Source organism: Sceloporus occidentalis, unplaced genomic scaffold, assembly GCF_023333645.1.
Source record: "Sceloporus occidentalis isolate IW3139 unplaced genomic scaffold, rSceOcc1.0.p SCAF_3, whole genome shotgun sequence".
NCBI classification, from domain to species: Eukaryota; Metazoa; Chordata; class Lepidosauria; order Squamata; family Phrynosomatidae; genus Sceloporus; species Sceloporus occidentalis.
Window position 1 is genome coordinate 140,721,850 of NW_028316983.1, and position 18,808 is coordinate 140,740,657.

At 38.2% G+C, this 18,808-nt stretch overlaps 1 protein-coding gene across 1 annotated transcript in view; it reads right to left on the minus strand.

The window, feature by feature from the left end:
• DNAH5 (dynein axonemal heavy chain 5) overlaps window positions 1-18,808 on the minus strand; it is a 158,754-nt gene that overhangs the window by 10,731 nt on the left and 129,215 nt on the right. The window contains exons 67-76 of the mRNA XM_089516460.1: window positions 18,358-18,472; window positions 14,265-14,455; window positions 13,411-13,532; window positions 11,975-12,124; window positions 11,590-11,835; window positions 9,910-10,129; window positions 9,477-9,682; window positions 8,550-8,753; window positions 2,317-2,532; window positions 533-745 (exon numbers count right to left, since the gene is read on the minus strand). Of these exons, the coding sequence (XP_089372586.1) occupies window positions 533-745; window positions 2,317-2,532; window positions 8,550-8,753; window positions 9,477-9,682; window positions 9,910-10,129; window positions 11,590-11,835; window positions 11,975-12,124; window positions 13,411-13,532; window positions 14,265-14,455; window positions 18,358-18,472 (1,883 nt within the window). The remainder of the gene's footprint in view (window positions 1-532; window positions 746-2,316; window positions 2,533-8,549; window positions 8,754-9,476; window positions 9,683-9,909; window positions 10,130-11,589; window positions 11,836-11,974; window positions 12,125-13,410; window positions 13,533-14,264; window positions 14,456-18,357; window positions 18,473-18,808) is intronic.

Sequence of the window (18,808 nt, forward strand, 5' to 3'; positions counted from 1 at the left end):
TGCTCCTTCACAGAGAAAACAAGCTATCTGAACAAGAGCTAGGCTAGAAATCTTATCCTTGTATATAGGAACATAAACCCCTGTGAGCATCCTCCACTCTTCTGAAGCACTTGTCTACATGTTGGATTTCAGTGATAATTAGGCCAAAGTTACAGGAAAACATTACTAGTCAATCAGGCTATTTATAGAAGTCCCATTTGTCTTAATTCTCAGTAGATTCTATACATATTGAATTGGTCAGGAATTGTGTGGAGAAGTAGCAACAAATTACATCTTCCCATGTGGTCTAGAAATGTCAAATATTATCAGAGTGCCATGAAATGCAGCAGTGACATTCAGATAGTGGAAAATAATTTGCTTTCAGTTATAAAGGATCACTTTCAGAGGAGTGTATGCATATCTGGTATTTTGAAACATGTGACAACTATCAGTTATTTTAAGACATACAGATGCTGGATACACTGGCACTACTATTAAACTGGCGTTACTATTCTCTCTCCCACCTCCATCCAATGAAATAAACAATACTAGCCTTCTTCCAGCGCTCAGGAATCCTTGCATCATACATACAATCCAAAGCATCTCTCAGATTCTCACTCATGATGATAGTTCCATCAATGGCAAGTTTTAGATCTGTCAAAGTGTTTCGAACCAGAGCAATAATCCTCTGCATTCTATCGATTTCCTGTCGCAAGAAGATGTTCATAGGCTGGAATGGTCCCATCTGCTGAAGCCTCTCCTTTACCTGCCATGCAAAGGAAAAATGTATGAATATAAGGAACTGCAAATTGCCAGGCCCTGTAAGATGCTAGGCTACTTACATGTGGAAAGAAGAAGAGAGGATATTGTTGTTCAAACAAAAAGACAGGCAGAGCTGAATTATGGATTTTTGTTTCAGAAAACTAAAGCTGCTGTCACATAGAATCATAGAGTTGGAAGAGACCACAAGGGCCATCCAGTCCAACCCCCTGCTATGCAGGAAATCTCAATCAAAGCATTCCCAACAGATGGCCATCCAGCCTCTGTTTAAAGGCCTCCAAGGAAGGAGACTCCACCACACTCCGAGGGAGTGTGTCCCACTGTCAACACACAGAAAAATTAATGCAATTTGATACCACTATAACTGTCATGTTATATGGAATCCTGGGATTTGTAGTCTATTGTGGCACCAGAGCTCTCTAAAAGAGAAGGCTAAATATCTTACAAAACTACAGTTCCCAGAATTCCATAGTATTGAGCCATGGCAGTTAAAGTGATGTCAATTTGAATTATTATTATTATTATTTCTGAAGTGTGGGTGCAGCCTAAAACATGGACTAATATATCTATATATCGGGATTGTTTGTGGACTATAAGCTTCAAAGATTATGAAGTTTATTATATGGTTTAAAAACCCGACTTACTCCTGAAGTCTCTTTCGGGATAGACTTGGGTATTATCACACCCAAAATACCGCCAATGCAGCCACCTGGCTGAATCTCTGCTAACTTCTGGCTATTAGCTGGGATTTAGCCAGGCGGCAGCATAGGCAGCATTTTGCGTGTGATAATACCCAACTTTATCCCAAAATAGACTTCAATGCGGCAGGGGTAAGTTGGGTTTTTAACCCATGCAATAAACTCCTATATGTGTGAAATCTTGATTTTTTAATTCATTTGGAGACTACCCCCCCCCCTCAGCATTTACTCTATGATAATTTAAATACCCTATTTATTTACCTTTTCTTAAACATTTGAGTTAATTATTTTAAAAAAACAATAGTCTGACAAATACTCACATTATTTGGATTTAAGTGCATATGAATTTTTAAAATTCTTGGCTGGTTGAATCACATTTTCATCTCCATTTTTAATCTGACCTATTTTGCTGTTACTATTCATGCTGTAGTATTTGTATTATGTGTATATCAAGGTGTAAAGAGCAGAGAATTGCCTTGAAAACCTCCAATGTGAGTGATTCACCACCTGAACAGACTGTTTCAGCTGGGCAAGTTTAAAACAAATCAAAAGCAACCAATTCCATCTGTTGCAGACCACAGAAACTTACCTCAAATGATACACACCCTGCCACAGACCTTGAAAAATACTTGTTTCCCAAAACTGGAATTGAACTTTCTTCCACTTTGTTTTTATTGTTTGTGGCATCCAAGAATCAATGGGACATCCAGAAGTGTTGATTTACCACGTTTTCATAGAATCAATGTACCTGCTCTGTTTAGGACTAACAGCTGGATTCCTTGATCTTTCTTTCAGCTAGGCAAGTATAAAACAAATCAAATGCAACCAATTTTTTCTGTTGCAGACCACAGGAACTTACCTCAAAAGGTACATAGTCTGCAGGAAGCTTCTCCAGCATGTCATCAGCCAGCCTAGCAACCACAGCCTCTCTGGTCTCGCCTCCTCCACTGGAACTGTCTTTTGGCTGAATGCTAAGAATGGTGTCCAGCACATCTTTTGCAAGCTTGCTCTGGTAGGTAATGTCTGCATTAGGATGCAGCCCAAATACTTCTGGAGTATCATAAGCAGGGAGGCCCTATACAAGTGAACATGAAGATACAACATAACACATTAAAATAAAATCTTTCTGAACGCTGATGGTTAATATTACTGAAAAAAGACTGCCCATGTTTTTTTCAAAGATGCAAGAAAATCACCCTGTAATATAAAAGCATTTATACCAACAAAATCTCTGAATTTTCATGTGTTATTGATTTTAGAAAAGAGTTCAGAAAATAGTGTACAAAAGCACAAAAGAATAATCCATATCAGTGAGGTAATACAAAGATTATGTTACTAGAGGTATACTTCAGGTAATGAAGTAGATGTGTTCCCGGGCATTACTTCTTTAGCAGAAAATTTGGTATCAGAGACAGAAATAGCATGGAAAGAATAGGAATAGGGTCCTGCGCCACGAAAATGAAGAGCAGTTCAAAGTGTTTCAGCAGTTTTTAAAATCTAAGATTAACACTTGCACATATGGAATGAAATAGCATGGCCAGGTAACCCTTGTTGGTGTAATATGTCTTTAAACAACAGAAAAATATTTTGATTGACAGATGACAGTTGACTGTTGACAATTGGAATATTTGGTTGGCTGAGAGTTATAGTTGAAGCAGCAGTGTCTTTGATTGCTGTGTGTGTGTGTACTAAGTTTGGAGCTGTGAAACAGACTATATAAAGTGGAGCCTTGTTAAATGCTGGAGCTTGGTTCCAAGATCCCCTGTGGATAACAAAATCCGTATATGCTCAAGTCCCATTAAATATAATGACATAGCAAAATGGTGTCCCTTATAGAAAAATGGGAAATCAAGGTTTGATATTTAAAATGTATACTTTTTGTAAACATTTTCAAACTGTGGATGCTTGAACCCATGTAGAAAAAAATCTGTGTATAAGAAGGGCTGACTGTATTTTACTTCAGATGCTACTGGGCCTCCAGTCATTTGAAGACTTCTGCCAGACAATAAAGAGTTAAGCTGGGAGGGAGGTACATGCAAATGAGTAATTACATCACAACCGACGGAAGGCCCACTTGGCCAATCAGTGAGCAGGAGCGAGAGTTTCTTCCGGGAGCTTCCAACAGAGGGATCTAAATGGCCTCTGAGATCAGTTGGAGGAGCTTCTGCAGTGGGGAGTCTGAAGTGAGAGTATCCCACTGGATGTGGGTCTTGCCTGTTGGGAAGAACTGCAGTGTTGAGCCTGCATCAACAAAGCCTACTTCAGGAAGGTAGTTTGTGTTAGACCAAGGCCAGTAACTACATCTCACACCCATCTAGGCTTGAGGATTCCACCTCTGTATCAGTACTTAGGAATGCATCAGTTAGAATGGTTAGACCTTTTTAATTTTGTTTCTGTTGGCTTGCTTGAAATGAATATCTGATAACTAGACGTATTGCAACTGCAAGGTCAAAAGACCTTGTATGATTTATATTATTTTTGTTAATAGAACACATATTTTCTTTAAAAGTATCTACTATTCCTACACTTCTTTACATGTGCCTTAGTTTGGTTATCGCTTGCTTAGTTCAGAAAGAGAAGGGACTAGAAATCCTTAACAAGTCCCAGTGTGTGTTAAGGAAAGGTTATTATAAATTCACTGGGTGGAGGCAGTATGATTCAAAGTTCTCCAAGAGTCTCATTCAACTTCGCAGGGAGTGTGAACCGAGAACAGGAGATTCGGGGGGAAATAAAGGATCTGCTGGGACTATGTGCGAAGACAGGGCCACTGTTTGGGTTGCTTGGACCACAGGGATCATCAATATATATATATATATATATATATATATATATATATATATATATATATATATTTAACTGAAGATAAAAGCCTTTAGGAAATTTGGATGAATTAACTGTCTGTGATTGTTTCTTTTAAATGTGAAAAGTGATCAGTGCACTGCCAATACCAATAACTGGTTTTTTTTTTTTTTGGAGGGGGGGTGTTTTGGTTTTGTTTGTTTGTTTGTTTTGTTTTGTTTTTTGTTTTGTTTTTTGCTTTTATACTCTGCTGTGTACATTGTATTTGGCTGTAGCTGGGTCATTTTACCCATACTGCTCCAGGAGTTGGCCTTGCCCAAATATTATTACAGGCTGAAATTGGGTACGGGCCCAATATAGCCCAGTATAACCTAGTTTAGCTCAGTATAGGCCAGTATATCCCAAGACAGACTGGTGTTTAGCTGCTGGGAAGTCACATCTGACATATATCTGGAAGCTATATATTAAATGGGACAGTGTTGAAAAATGTTTAGTTTGGCAAATGGGTGATATAACCCAAGGGAATGGTCTAATTAAAAGAGATTGGAAGAATCTTTAAAAAAATAAAACTTGAAAGAAAAGATGTGTATATACAGAACATGCTCGCATCTATAAACTTCACTGTCAAGCATACTGGTGGTGAGCAGATGACAGACAAGCGTTGGTGGGACCCAAAAAGCCATCAATCAACTGGGAAAGGAGATTCAACAGAGAAAGAAAAAACAGAGATCGTGATGAACTATCAAGAGAAAGTGGTGATTTCGATAAGGGACGCTTTACAGTCTACAGAAGAAGATGTAAAGATTGTTCAACGCACTCAAAGAATCTAGTCCAGTGAAACAGGAAGAAACAAAGACTTTTTACCAGATGAGGTGTTAAGTCCACAACTGATAAAAAGAAACCTGTTGTTGATTACAAGAACTGATCCAGAGAAAACTCCTGAAAAGCACAATTATATAATTGAGTTGATAGACTGGAAAACCAATGTATTATTTTCTGCCATTAGTATAATGGAAAACAAAACATTTTCAAAATCGTACTGGGAACGGGGCAAAGTGGTTGGAGATGATATTCCATCAATCTTTAATCCAGTAAAAGAGAAGGGTTAAAAGATTGAATATGTTTGATAAAAATATTTAAATGGAACATACAAAGGATCGGAAGTTGGGGGGAAAGGCTATTAAAGTGTTAAAACCCAACAAGTGATATGGTTTATGGTTATAGTATGCTAACCTTATAAAAAAAGTATGATAAGTGGTTATAACAAATAAAATTGAGATTAGACATATGTTTAAAAGGGAAACATATAGAAAAATCCCGAGGATACTTAAGTTGGTAATGCTTATTGATAAAACAAGTATGTAAAATATATTATATGTATAACCTGATGTTTATATAAAGTTATAAATATATAAATAAGGTTGTTTAACAGGTAAGTATAATTTAAAACTGGGATTTCATTGACCAATCATGTGGTTATGTGTGTCAATGAATCTGTTAAAGGGGAAAGGTGTGTGGTGCACAGAACACCCGGCTGACCAATCAGAAGGCAGCTGAGGACCAGCCAATAGAATGTGGGCTGGGACTTTTGAAAATTCTGGGCTAATAGAGGAGAGAGTCCATTGGGAGATAGTTCGGATTTGACAGCTGAGGGAATAGTTGAGTCCAAGAGAGGACTGGGCTCCCTGAGTTCCTGAGGGAAGAGTCAGATAGCATTCTGTTGAGTCCAGTGAGTGGGCATAGTTTTATGAGTTCCAGAGGGGAAATGAGGTTTAAGTCCAGTGTGAGGGGCTCATAACCTGATAGATCTTGTTAAGTCCAGAGAGGGACTATCTTTGGGAAGAGTCTGAAATTGAGGGACTCAGAGATAAACCAACTCTAGGAAGGGAGTTTTGGGGTTATTAGGATCCTGAGGGATTTCATAGCCTGAGTGGCTGACTTTGGTTTGCTACTGAGAGAGTAGTGAGATATCTGTAACTAATTTGCCAAGTAAAGATACAATAACAACTGTACATCAAAGACACTTAATATACTTCTGTTATTCAAATAAACTTTTATTATTATTTGAAAAACTGCTTGGCCTGAGTTTCAAAATACAAACACACGCTACTATATGTTAGGAATAGATTGTGGTGTGGAGTGCATCACATAATTTGGTGGCACAATAGGAAAGCTTCGTTACAGGGCTCTGCCACCTGGCTAGGAACCAGGAGGGAGGGGAGGGAGGGAGGGAGGGAGGGCAGAAGAGGCAAGTGAGAGTTGATGATCGCCAGGGTTCTTCCTGGGTAGATTTCTAGCAGTAAGGATGATGGTGACCCTCTTCTTTCCAGGGGCTACAGGAGTATGCCATCTACCAGTCATACGCCTTCCTAACAGACATAGGCAAATTTATCACAGGTGAGCCCAGGGGTTTCTGAAACTGGGCCTCGGTGCTTATGTTGAACGTGGCAGCTTGAGCAAGCAACATAGGGGTCTTACTACACTTTACTGTTATACTGTATTAATCAACTCCAAACATTCACAGTATGGATATGATATGTACTGAATCTTGCTGCATTTCTGCAGGAATCTCACAATTAACACACTCCACACATGGTTTTTTTCTTCTTCTACAGTACAGGCATCACAGTCTCCACCCGTCTCTCATCCCTTCATGATTAATTCTTTTCTTTTATTTATTTTGTTGCTCTCATGGTGTCACAATGAAAAAACGCCTAGTGCAGCACAAGATATTTTATTGTGAGAGGTTGAACAGACAAAGTCATAGTTGGAAGACACTACAGGGGTGATTGAGTCCAACCTTCTGCAAAGCAGGAACGCTAATCAAAGCTGAATTCATGAAAGGAAGAGACACTAGGGACCATATGCCAGACACTGGATAATGGGGCATAGTAAAGAATTTTAGAAGAAAATCAGTCTGCACTTTATAAATTCTAGCAATGCATTTGATTGTGTGGATCATGAAAAACATGGATTGCTCTTTTAAAAATGGATGTGCCACAACATTTGATTGTCCTGATGCGTAACCTGTACTCAGGACAAGAGGCTACTGTTGGGACAGAATATAGAGAAACAGAATGATTTTCAATTGACAAAGGGGTCAACCAAGGGTGTATTTTATCACCCTATTTGTTTAACTTGTATGCTGAACATAGCCTATGTAAAGGAGGGTTGTACTTATAGAAATGAGGCATGAAAATTAGAGTAAAGTATATGAACAATGTAAAATTTGCAGATAGCATCATACTAATAGCAGAAAATAGCAAAGCCTTGGAGCGATTACTGACAAAAATCAAGGAAGAAAGTGCTAAGACAGGTTTACAACTGAACATTAAGAAAGCAAACATATTGACTAAAGATTATTTATATTACTTTAAAGTGAATAATGAAGTCATTGAAATAGTTCAAAATTTTCCATACCTTGGCTCAGTCATTATTCAGAACGGAGACTGCAGGCAAGAGTTTGAAAAAGAGTAGGACTTGAAAGAGCAGCTAAGAAAGAATTAAACAAAATCCTGAAGTGTCAGCATATATTATTATATACTAAAGTGAGGATTATCCATGCCATCATATTTCCCATTTCTGTGTATGGTTGTGAAAACTGGAGACTGAAGCAAGATGATAGGAAGAAAATAAGTTCATTTGAAATTTGGTGATGGAAAAGAGTTCTACAGATACTTGAACTGCTAAAAAGAGAAATCAGTTGGTCCTATAGCAAAGTTTTGAAGCCTTGAAATTTAGTCTGATGTACTTTGGCCATATCATGAAAAGACTTGATTCACAAGAAGAGACAATAATGCTTGCTTTTATTGAATCATTTCCTGTATTGCTATGTATTTTATATGTATTATCCTACTAGAGAGGCCCCTTCCCCACCACCACTCCCTTTGTGTCGTGTCTTTTTAGATTGTAAGCCTGAGGGCAGGAAACCGTCCAATTAAAAAGATTGTATGTACAGCGCTGTGTAAATTTACAGCGCTTTATAAATAAAGGTTAATAATAATAATAATATTTGGTAAAGCAGAAGGCAATAGGAAAAGAGGAAGACCACGTTCCCGATGGATAGGTGCAATGAAAGAAAACACAGCCCTGGGTCTGCAAGACCTGATCAGGGATGTTGATGACTTGGAGATTTTTTTAATCATGGAGTTGCCATAAGTCGAAATTGACTTATGGCAATTAACAACAACAAAAGTAACTGTGTGCAAAAGGGAAGCTTTTGTTTAGCCAACTCCAGCTCAGTCATCAGAAAACCAAAAGCCTTCCATTTATATCTTTCATAATGACACAAACCTGTATGTACTGAAGATATTGATCCACTGCAGTGCACTTGGGTATACTATAGCCTTTGTAAAAAGAGAAGTTTGGGCTGAACATATTTTCACTGAACCACACTTTAGCAAATGTGTTAAGCAACCTCTTGTCATAGTCATCAGTGACTCTCCCACCATACTGAATCTCCCCTATCATGTAACGAACAGTATTCCAAGACACACCCTGAAACAAAGCAGAGAACAAATCAAGCATGTGACATATTTTTATGGATATGGGGAAATATATCCTCCTACATTACATGCTTTATGAAGGCTAGTTTTGAAAAGCCAATAATTCTGAGACCTATATTGTGATGGGGGAAGACCCACCTCAGGACTTATTCTGAACCAATTTGAGCCATATTGGAACTGCAGGTCTCTCTTCCCTTGCCCTTCTTAAAGGTTAGGAGCATTTACTACCCATCTTGGTGCTCTTTTCTTGCTGTGCAATGAGCAAAGAGATGGGTGCTACATCGTGATTCACTGCCTCTGAGACTCAAGCTTCAAACTCAGTCATGCCAGCTAGTAACAAAGTAGGAATGACTAGATGTACACCTTCATCTGAGCCTGAAAATGTTTGGCCCTGGCCCCAGGAGTATTTCTTCATGGGCAGCATGAAGTTAGGACTCCATTAAGTGCCCCCTTTCCCCAGAAACTACTCCAGGGACTTAATCTGGCCTTGCCTCCACCAGTCAACATATGCCTAATGTCCATCACACAGGTGTCAACCAAGAAGTCAGTAAAAAGGACCCAACCTATCAAGCATGATGGGCTTTTAACTTCAAATATCAATTTTCTAATGCAGCTACAAGAAGATCACATTTTTGAAACAATTTGGCCAGTCTAATTATTTCAAGTACCATATAATCTGCCAGACATGTGTTCTCTGCAAAGTAGTGACAAGTACCTTTTTCATGTCCATGTCATCCAAATGGTTCTGAACAAACTGTACTGTGGCGTTGAAATCAGCTTGATTGAACTCATAAGGAATGTTCCACCCAAGAGGTCCAAATTTCCTCCTTTCTTGGACTGTGGAGTGTAGGAAGGCTACAGCATATAGCATTGGTTTCCACTGTGCCATGTTGCTGATATCTAAGAGATCTTGACTCACACCTGTTACAAAGTCATTGATTGATGTCATCTTAAACTACACATTTAGATTTGTTTCCTATACCACATCATTAAAGAGCCCAAATCAGAAAATAATTTGACAACTCAAGAGTGCCAGAAGTTATGGATAAATTCTAGTGGAATTCTAGAGGAATTTGGGCATGTTTTTTTCATACTGAAATTAACCAGACTTACATGGTAAATAGTTGAAAGAAGAACAAATTACTCACCTCCATAGGTTCTCTTTAAGCCTGCTTTGAGTCCTTGGGGAGGCTCATTGGTAAATTTAATAGACATTTGTAGAAGAGTTATAGGAAAATGCTTGTGAACTTCTGTAGTCATCCATAAGCGAAAAGCTTCATGAACAGTCTCTGTTTCGACAATGGTGTCCATCAACTCATCCATAAAGTCAAGACCTAGATGGCAGTTCTGTAGTAGTGCCCATCCACCCTATGAAAGAGAAAGACAGGACCAACTTGGCTAGATTTGATCTTCATTTTGGGAATCTACACATTGATTGCACTGTCGTTATCTGCCAGTGACATTAATGTTTACATCCCCATAATGCTGGCACAGCATGAACTGTGCCAACATGGAAAGTGTTGTTTTTCTCCATCCCCATAAAGATTTACAATGGGCCTAACAGGGCTCATGTACAGAGCTCCTCCTTCTTCTGGAAGGTGTTCAAACACTCAGAAAGTGAATTTAGCATTGGGAAAAAATACTCTGTTGGCTTCATTCATAAAAGGGGTAATAGGTTTAGTTTCAAGTCAAGGAACAGAATTTGGTTGAAATCAACCTAATTTATGCACGACACTAATGTATGAAACCACAACCAATAGTAAAGATAATACACATCTTAGTCCCAGTATGTATTTCTCAGCATTAGTACTGCCCAGAATACAAAATTAGACTTCAACTCCCAGAATCTCCCAGTCATCCTGACCAGTGGGATTACTGTTTTAGGGAGCTATAATCCAAAAAGTAAATTTTCAAATCTCTACACATTCCTAAAATTGGTAAAATCTCTTTCTCATCTAGATAGTTCTACATAGATGGTTCTACAAACATATAGTTGTAATTCCATTTTTATTAGTGACAGTAAATAAAAGCTGTGAATCCAGCCATAGGTTGAAACTAAGAACTGCAGAAAAAATGTGGTTTAACCAAGAATCTTTATGTCATTTCTTTTCTCTTTTCCTGTGGCACACATTCGTAGCTTCCCCTGCTATATTTCAATGGCTGTCATTAGACAGGTACAGCATGACTATCATGCCACACCTTTTAGGCCATAATTCTAAAACTACGTACTATGTACATGAACCTCATAGAATGCAATGGGATGGGCATTTGAATAAATATCCCTGATATATTATTCAACTTCAAATTTAGAGCCTTATTGCATGACAAAAGAAAGCCAAGAAGCAGTGAGAGAGAAGCGGCTTTCTCCTTGCTCTCCACATGCTGTCATAGGACTTCCAGTCTTCTTCCAGAGGGAGATGGTGTAAAAGTATGCCTTTTGTCAAATGGATTTTTCCAGCATGACAAAAGACATGCTTTTACAACTGTCTCCCTTGGGAAGAGAATGGATGTGCTTCAATGCCAGACAGAGAGGCAAGGAGAAAACCACTTCTCTCTTGATGTGTCTTGGCTTTCCTTTGTCGTGCAATGTTTCACTTCATATACATTACTAGATGAGGAATTTGTTACTTTAAGGAAGGAGCCATAAACGTTCTAACAACTGTTCTAACCCTATATTGGTTAGAAATAATTCTCTCTTTGTTTTTTATAAGTAGGAACTGGTCAGCAGCTAAGTATGCCATGTTCATGTCCCCTCTATGCTGATGCCAATGTCCTGAAACATTCAAACCTTGGCCTGTACTAGAAAATAATTTAGACTTTTGTCTTACATGTGCCATAGTTTGCTGCAGGAGTTTGCGGGCATGGACCTCTTGGCCTTGACCCATGGAAACATAACGAGTCTCAATCTTCAGTCTTTTGCCCAAAGCAATGATAGAATCAGTAGGATCAGAGCCCATGGAGAGGAAGCAGATAAGAGGTGTACGTGGATCAGATTCTTCCCAAGTCTTCTCTAAATCCAAGATGACTCCTTCTACATATTTTTCCCCCATGGTATCCATAATGTACTTCCTAGCCTAATGAACATGAAAGACAGAGAAGCACTATTAAAAGATTTCAAATAGAAAATGGACTTTGGATGAGAACTGTAAAGTTTAGACTAGCTCTGTCATCTGGTGATATTTATTCACAACCTTATTAAACATATTTGCTTACCTGAGCTATAGTTCTATCTGGACACCAAGACCTTATAAGAAGGAGGCGTCTGAAGCAATCCAGAACTTGGTCATAACCACTGGGAACAGGTTCTTCTTCTGGTTTCTCCTTGTCAAACCAAATTTTCCACTGTTTCTCTGTTCGTGAGATCTATTAATAAATTGGGAAGATGTTTAATACTTTCTGTCGATAGAGTTTTTAGTTTCACATAATTAAACTGCACACTGTGGCCTGAAACACAGCAGCCAAATAATGTGGCTTCAGGCCACTTTGGAGACATAGGCCTGTTACAGACTGCCAAAATAAAGCTGCTTCAGGTCTCTTTGGAGGTATGCTATTTAAATGATGCATGGGTCCTAAGAGTCTGGAGGTCGCGCCAAAGCCACACTCCATTCCTAAGCACTGGAGTGCAGCTTTGGTGCAGCTTCTGGATTCTTAGGATGCATGCATCATTTAAATAGCATACCTCCAAAGTGACCCGAAGCAGCTTTATTTTGGCAGTCTGTAACAGGCCATAGTGTTTAAATGATGCATGCCCCCAAAGTGGCCGGAAGCTGCACCAAAGCTGCACCAGTACCAGTCTAGCAAAAGGCAACCTAAAAATTTAGATCAAGTCCTGGCCTGCACTGTTTAGGATTGCGGTGGCAGCCCACTTCAGGAGCAGGCCATGCAGTTACTGTGATCCCAGTGCAATCGGGGCCAGAACGGTCTCTGGCCCTCCTTCTGGGCTACCTATTCCAGTTCATTGTCCCTTTCAACAACAAAAAACAAAAAACGAAAAAGAAAAGAAGGAACTTGCTACTGTTATTCATCATCTGATAATTCTTGCTTATCATAATTTCATTTTATTTCATAAAATAAAATAAAATAAAAATAGGAAATGAAATATAAAAATAAAATTAAAAATATAAAATTAGAAACTAGAAACTTAAAACTTAAAATAAATTAAAAATAATATAAAATTAAAAATTAAAAATTAAGATAAATTGTAAATTTAAGTAAATTAAAATTAAAAATAGAATAAAATAAAAATAAAATAAGAATAAGAATAAATTAAAAATAATAAAACAATATATAAAAAGAAAATTAAAATTAAATTAATTAAGATATGAATTAAATAAAATTAAAACTAAGTAAATAAAAATAAAAAATAAAATAACAAAGAGAATAAAATAAAAATTTAAATGAAATAAAATAAAAATGAAATTAAAAATAAAATAGAAAAAAGGAAATACAAATAAAGTAAAAAATAAAATAGAATAAATGTTATGTTCTTCAAATAGAACATAGACTTCCAGGCCATAGATAGCATAATGAGGCAAGTTGACATTAGCAAATACCTTGCAAAACCCATGTGGGATTAAAGTACCTACAGAAGCACATTAGAAGTTCAATTATTCCGTGCTACTTAATCCTGACTCATATCAGTTACCTACATGATCAAGAACATCTGAGAATTGTCTCAGCTTACTGAGCTCCACCAAGTTCAACCAAGTCATATCCAGGATCCATTTTGCTGGTTTGGGGGGACAAGCTTTCAGATCCAAAGAAGCACCTCCTGAAGAGAAAGGAGGTGATAAAAAATGGCAGGAAATAGATTGTTAGCTAATGATTAGAACATTTATTTATATTGGTGGAAGGTGGGCTTGAGGCCATGTAGCTGACTCCCCACTGTCCCTACCTATGATTCTTCCATTGACCTTCATGTTTGCATTGTGTTCTTTACCACAGAATTATGTGTAGAAAGGGTTCTGTATATGTACAGCAACCGATGGACTTGGAAGGAGCATGCTGGAGGGAGCACACCATAGGCAGGTTTGGAGCAGGCTGGTGTGATCCATATCTTCCACTGCATACAGAAGCCAAGAACCTACATAGGACCAATGGAGTCTAATGTTCCACCTGAGCAGTGATGTGCTCTCCCAACACCTCAGGAAGACTTCAAACCTAAGAGGGGTCCTTACTGTTGCTTATTGATAGGGAGGGAGTGTGAATTAATTCTGATGATAAAGAAACAGCTCAGATGAGGAAAGAAATGAAAGTGCTCTCACACATGAAATGCATTCTCTTTTTCCATCCCCTGGGAGCCCAGCTCTTGGGAGGAGGTTATGAATGGAATGTAAAAGGCTAAGGAATAGCTCCATGAACCTCATTCCAAAAGACATATGCACACATGTAAGATGTATTTATGCACACGTATGCCACTAACAAGTGCTCTGCAGAATGTCAATCCTGCATAGAACTCAAATACTAAGCAAACTAACTGTGCATTTTATATACTGGCTATGACCTTTAATCAGTGTCAGGAACTCCTCATGCTTGACTCTGCCCCGCTGTAAGTCAATCTTCAAGGTAAGTAGTAACGTGAACAAAAACTTGTGCTCCTCATAAAGCCCTCGTGCTGCATACTTATACACTTCATAGGTCATATGCTCAATGATATTTGCTATCCTCTTGCTTGTAATTGGACTCTTGACAGACCTATTCAAAAGAAGAAAGGAAAAGGAGAGGAAAATGAAAGGGTAATTGAGTGCCTTTGGGGTGAAGGTTTTAGACATCTCTCCCTGTTTTAAAAGAAGCAAGAATCTGAAAGCTGTACTTTGTAATCCCAAGCTACCAGAGAGGCAAACAGGGGTGCAGAGACCAAATCAACATGACACTAAATGGTGTTCAGTCGATATGACCCAACAGAGCTCTTACTATGCTAGATCTATCTGATCTGCTGGGATTTAAAGCACCTCATTAAGGGACTGAAAAGCACAGTATTTGGGGCTTCATATATTTCATTTCTTTGATATATTATTCCTACCTGGCTTGTCTGAACTCACAGTGCTTTTGTAAAACCTTTGAACAGGTGAGAAGCTGCTGAAAGCAGAACTCCAATTAATAATACAGATGTACAATGCAAAAGCCCAAAATGTCAGTTATTTGTTTTAGGGCTATTACAGATCAGTACAGCTTAATGTAAAATGGCTCTTGAAAAGAGCAAACCATGCTGAATGGCGATTTTTCCATGGTAAGTGGAACCTGCCAGCAGCAAAAATTCAGTGGTTGTGTTTAGTCCTTTGGATCCCCAGTTAAAGAATTGGAGGTTTTCTTGGAGCTACTATAGGTTTTCCTGGAGCAACTATCAGTAATAATCTAATTCAGCTTGGCTCAGTGTGACAGCTTCATGTGTATGACTATTGGTGGAACATACAAAACAGTGTGTATACACATGACCTTAGGCAATTCAGAAACTGACTGTATAATGTGTTAAGAATTACAGGTTGAGTATCCCTGTTCCAAAAATCTGAAATACTCCAAAATCCAAAATTGTCCATATTGATGGCTGAAATAGTGACACCTTTGTTTTTGATGGTTCAATGTACACAAACTTTGTTTCATTACCTTCAGTCTATGTGTATATGAACCATAAAGGAATTTCATGTTTAGACTTGGGTCCCATCTCTCACCTGTCATTATGTATATGCAACCATTCCAGAATCTTTGGGAAAAAATGAAATCTAAAACACTTCTGGTCCTAAGCATTTCTGATAAGGGATTCTTAACTTGTATATCAAATGGTTGGTATAAAAGGGACTTATATCTCAAATCTTACAAATCTGGCTATCCCATACATTATTCTTACCCTTTCATTTGTTATGGAGTTGTTTGGCACTACTGAGCCAAACAGGGCCTTTCTCACATAAGGTGAGTTGGAACATAATAATAATAATAATAATAATAATAATAATAATAATAATTTGTATTCCGCTTTTTCCCAAAGGAATCAAAGTGGATTCCAACAGTATAAATGAAACATCAAACAATTAAAAATTACGATTTAAAAACCCCAAGACCCCAACCCTCCCCACAATCATAAATGATTGGTACATCATTCTGTACCATATATCCATTGGTTCTATCAAATTAAAAGCATGTTCCTTAAGGTGAGATGGCACCAAGCACATCAAAAGCAGGCTAAGCAAATGCACACATATATGCACACACACATCTCTCTCTGTGTGTATATATATATAAAGATAAAATCAGTTATTGCTCCCTACTACACATACATAATTATTCAAAAGCAAGAATTATAGGATCATATTGTGTTTATTGTTGTTGTTGTTTACTATTTAGAGTATTAATACTCTGCTTTTCAGCCACAAAGGCTATCAAAGCAGCTTATAGATAGCTAATTTGATAGTTCCCTGCCCTCTGGTTTACAATCTAAAAATACATGACACAAAAGGAGAAGAGAATGGCAGTCGAGAAAGGGATCAAAGCAACACCCAACAACATCTTGAGAAAATGCACACCATAATAAAAAAAAAATCTCCTATATGATTTTAATATAATTTTTAATACAATTGTAGAGTCACTAGGAACCCAGGGGACCATCTTGTCCAGCCCCCTGCCATGCAGGAATATAAAACTAAAGCACATCTAAGACATGCCCATCTGTTAAAGACCTCCAAAGGAGGAGAGCAGCATCTTTTCCCCCATTGGGGCATGCTGTTTCTGGCTAACCAGTGTCTTCCCATCCCTCTAGATGCTATCCTTAGACATTCAGCTTGCTTTGAAGAATTTTTGCCAACTTACAGAATGTAAGCTTGAGCCCCTGAATGCAGACAGAAAGCTCAAGCCCTTGCTTATTATGTCTGTACAGAGCCTAAGAGGATTTTTGCTTCCTTTCATTATGTTGCTCCTCAATCTCTTCATTCTCCCAAAGAGTCCCTGGGCTAGGTAAGATATCTTACTGGGAATAATCAAAGATTTACTTGGCAGTGAATAAAGAGCACTCATCATATCACAATGCAGCCTCTGAAGGCTGCTTTTGAAGCTCCCGATCACTGTCCCTCTGCCAGCTTCCCCATGCTGCCCTTTTTTGGCACAAAAAGAATGAGGGAGAGGTTGCCTCTTCAGGAGTGGTGTTTTGCCTTTTAAACAGATTGCAGAGCTCTTTAACATCACAAAAGAACCAGGTTTTTCAAAACCAGAAGTGGACTTCCAGCATTTCTGTTTTGTGATTTAGACATTTGTGGAGCCCCTGTCATGTTGCAGAGCAGAAAATGGGCCCTTGGGTCTGCCAAATTTGCCCATTCTAACTTGGGAAACGAACATAACATCAATACAGAGACTGGGGAAAAACCTGAGGGAAAAGGATGCTACTCTTTTGCCTTCACAAAAACTATGAAGGCAATTGTCTGACCACATTAACCACAATAAAATCCATGTTAGCATAAATTGTTGTTATGTCCATTCAAGTTATTTCTGACTTATGACCACCCAAATTCAAACCTATCATGGGGTTTTATTGGCGAGATTTGTTCAGAGGAGGTTTGTCTTTGCCTTCCTCTGCAGCAAATATAGGGAGAGAGAAATCCCAGAGATGCAAGCAGGGTTCAGGAAAGGTAGAGGCACTAGGGAGTACACTGCAAACATATGGTGGTTAATGGGGTGCAATAAAGGATACCAGAAGAAGATCAGCATGTGCTTTATAGACTATCGCAAAGCCTTTGGAGTGAAACAGATGGGCAGCTATGAATGATCAGGCCCCCATTGGCCTGGGACCATGGTGAACAGACAGCCCTCTCTCAAAGCCGGCCACCACCACAGTCCAAAACAAGCCGTCAGTAGGAGAGGGTTTTTTTAGCACTTCTTTTGCCAGCAGTTTTGGGCTGCCTTACATGGCCTCAAAGCAGCTTCCAGCTTCTCCAAGGGTGTACATCATCTGCATGACCCATCTGTTTCGGGCCTTAGACTGCATAGATTACAAAAAGCTATGGAATGATCTTAAAGAAATGGGAGTGCCAGTACATTTGATAGTCCTAATAAGGAACCTGTACTTATAAAAAGAATACTGTTAGAACAGAATACAGGGAAATACAATGGTTCCCAATCGGAAAGAGTATCAGGCAAGGCTCATTCTATCACCATTATATACAGAAAATATCATATGAAGAGCAGGTTTAGACTCAGAAGGATGGGCAAAGGTTGGAGAAAGCACTTCCTTTCTTCATCCCTCTTTTTCTTCTTTTTCATTATGTTTATTAAATCATGAGCTTAAGGGATGCTTAAGGAGTATGTCTTATCTTTCAATAACTGTACAGTATTTACAAAATTTGGAGAAACAGTGTAAGTGTTTAAGAATGACAAAAACAACATATTTTAATGAAAGCATTATCTTATGCATCTCAGTGTCAAAGATTATAAAGAGTAAAAGAAAATGTGCATTCAGAGAAACCTTTGACAGCTGAGAACTGTAAGACAAATGAGATCAGAGTTTAGAGACTCTTATAAGGATAGCTCTCTCCCTCTACTCCAGTTACTTCAAACCTGTCTATTTGACTAATCCAATGTTCATAATGTGAAAGACTTCATTTAACCATAGTTACCTGGCAAGTGAAAGATCAAACAGGCCCAAAAACTGTCGAAGTGAAGTTTGATACATGACATTAACCATACTCATCTCGGTTATCAGGAAATAAAGGATGCTCCCTCTTGTTGCAACTGAAGAGAAGAGGATTTGATTTGATCAATGCAGAACAAAAGCAATAATATAGCTATATCTAATATATCAAATATTAGTAATATAATTCTCATGACAAAAATTGATTTTCAGCAGAAAGCCTCTCAGCATATTTAATTTTAATTTTTAAATTTTAATTAAAACAAACAGACTTGTTTTCCTTTCTTGTTTTGCTGCAATTCAGACATCTATCTGTTCAAACACTGTAGTGCAAGCCCAGACTGCCATCTTGGCAGGGAGTCATACAAATGTTTATGGAGCACAGCAATGATACAAAACTCTTGTCTCCAGAAACTTCATCTCACATCATATCCTCC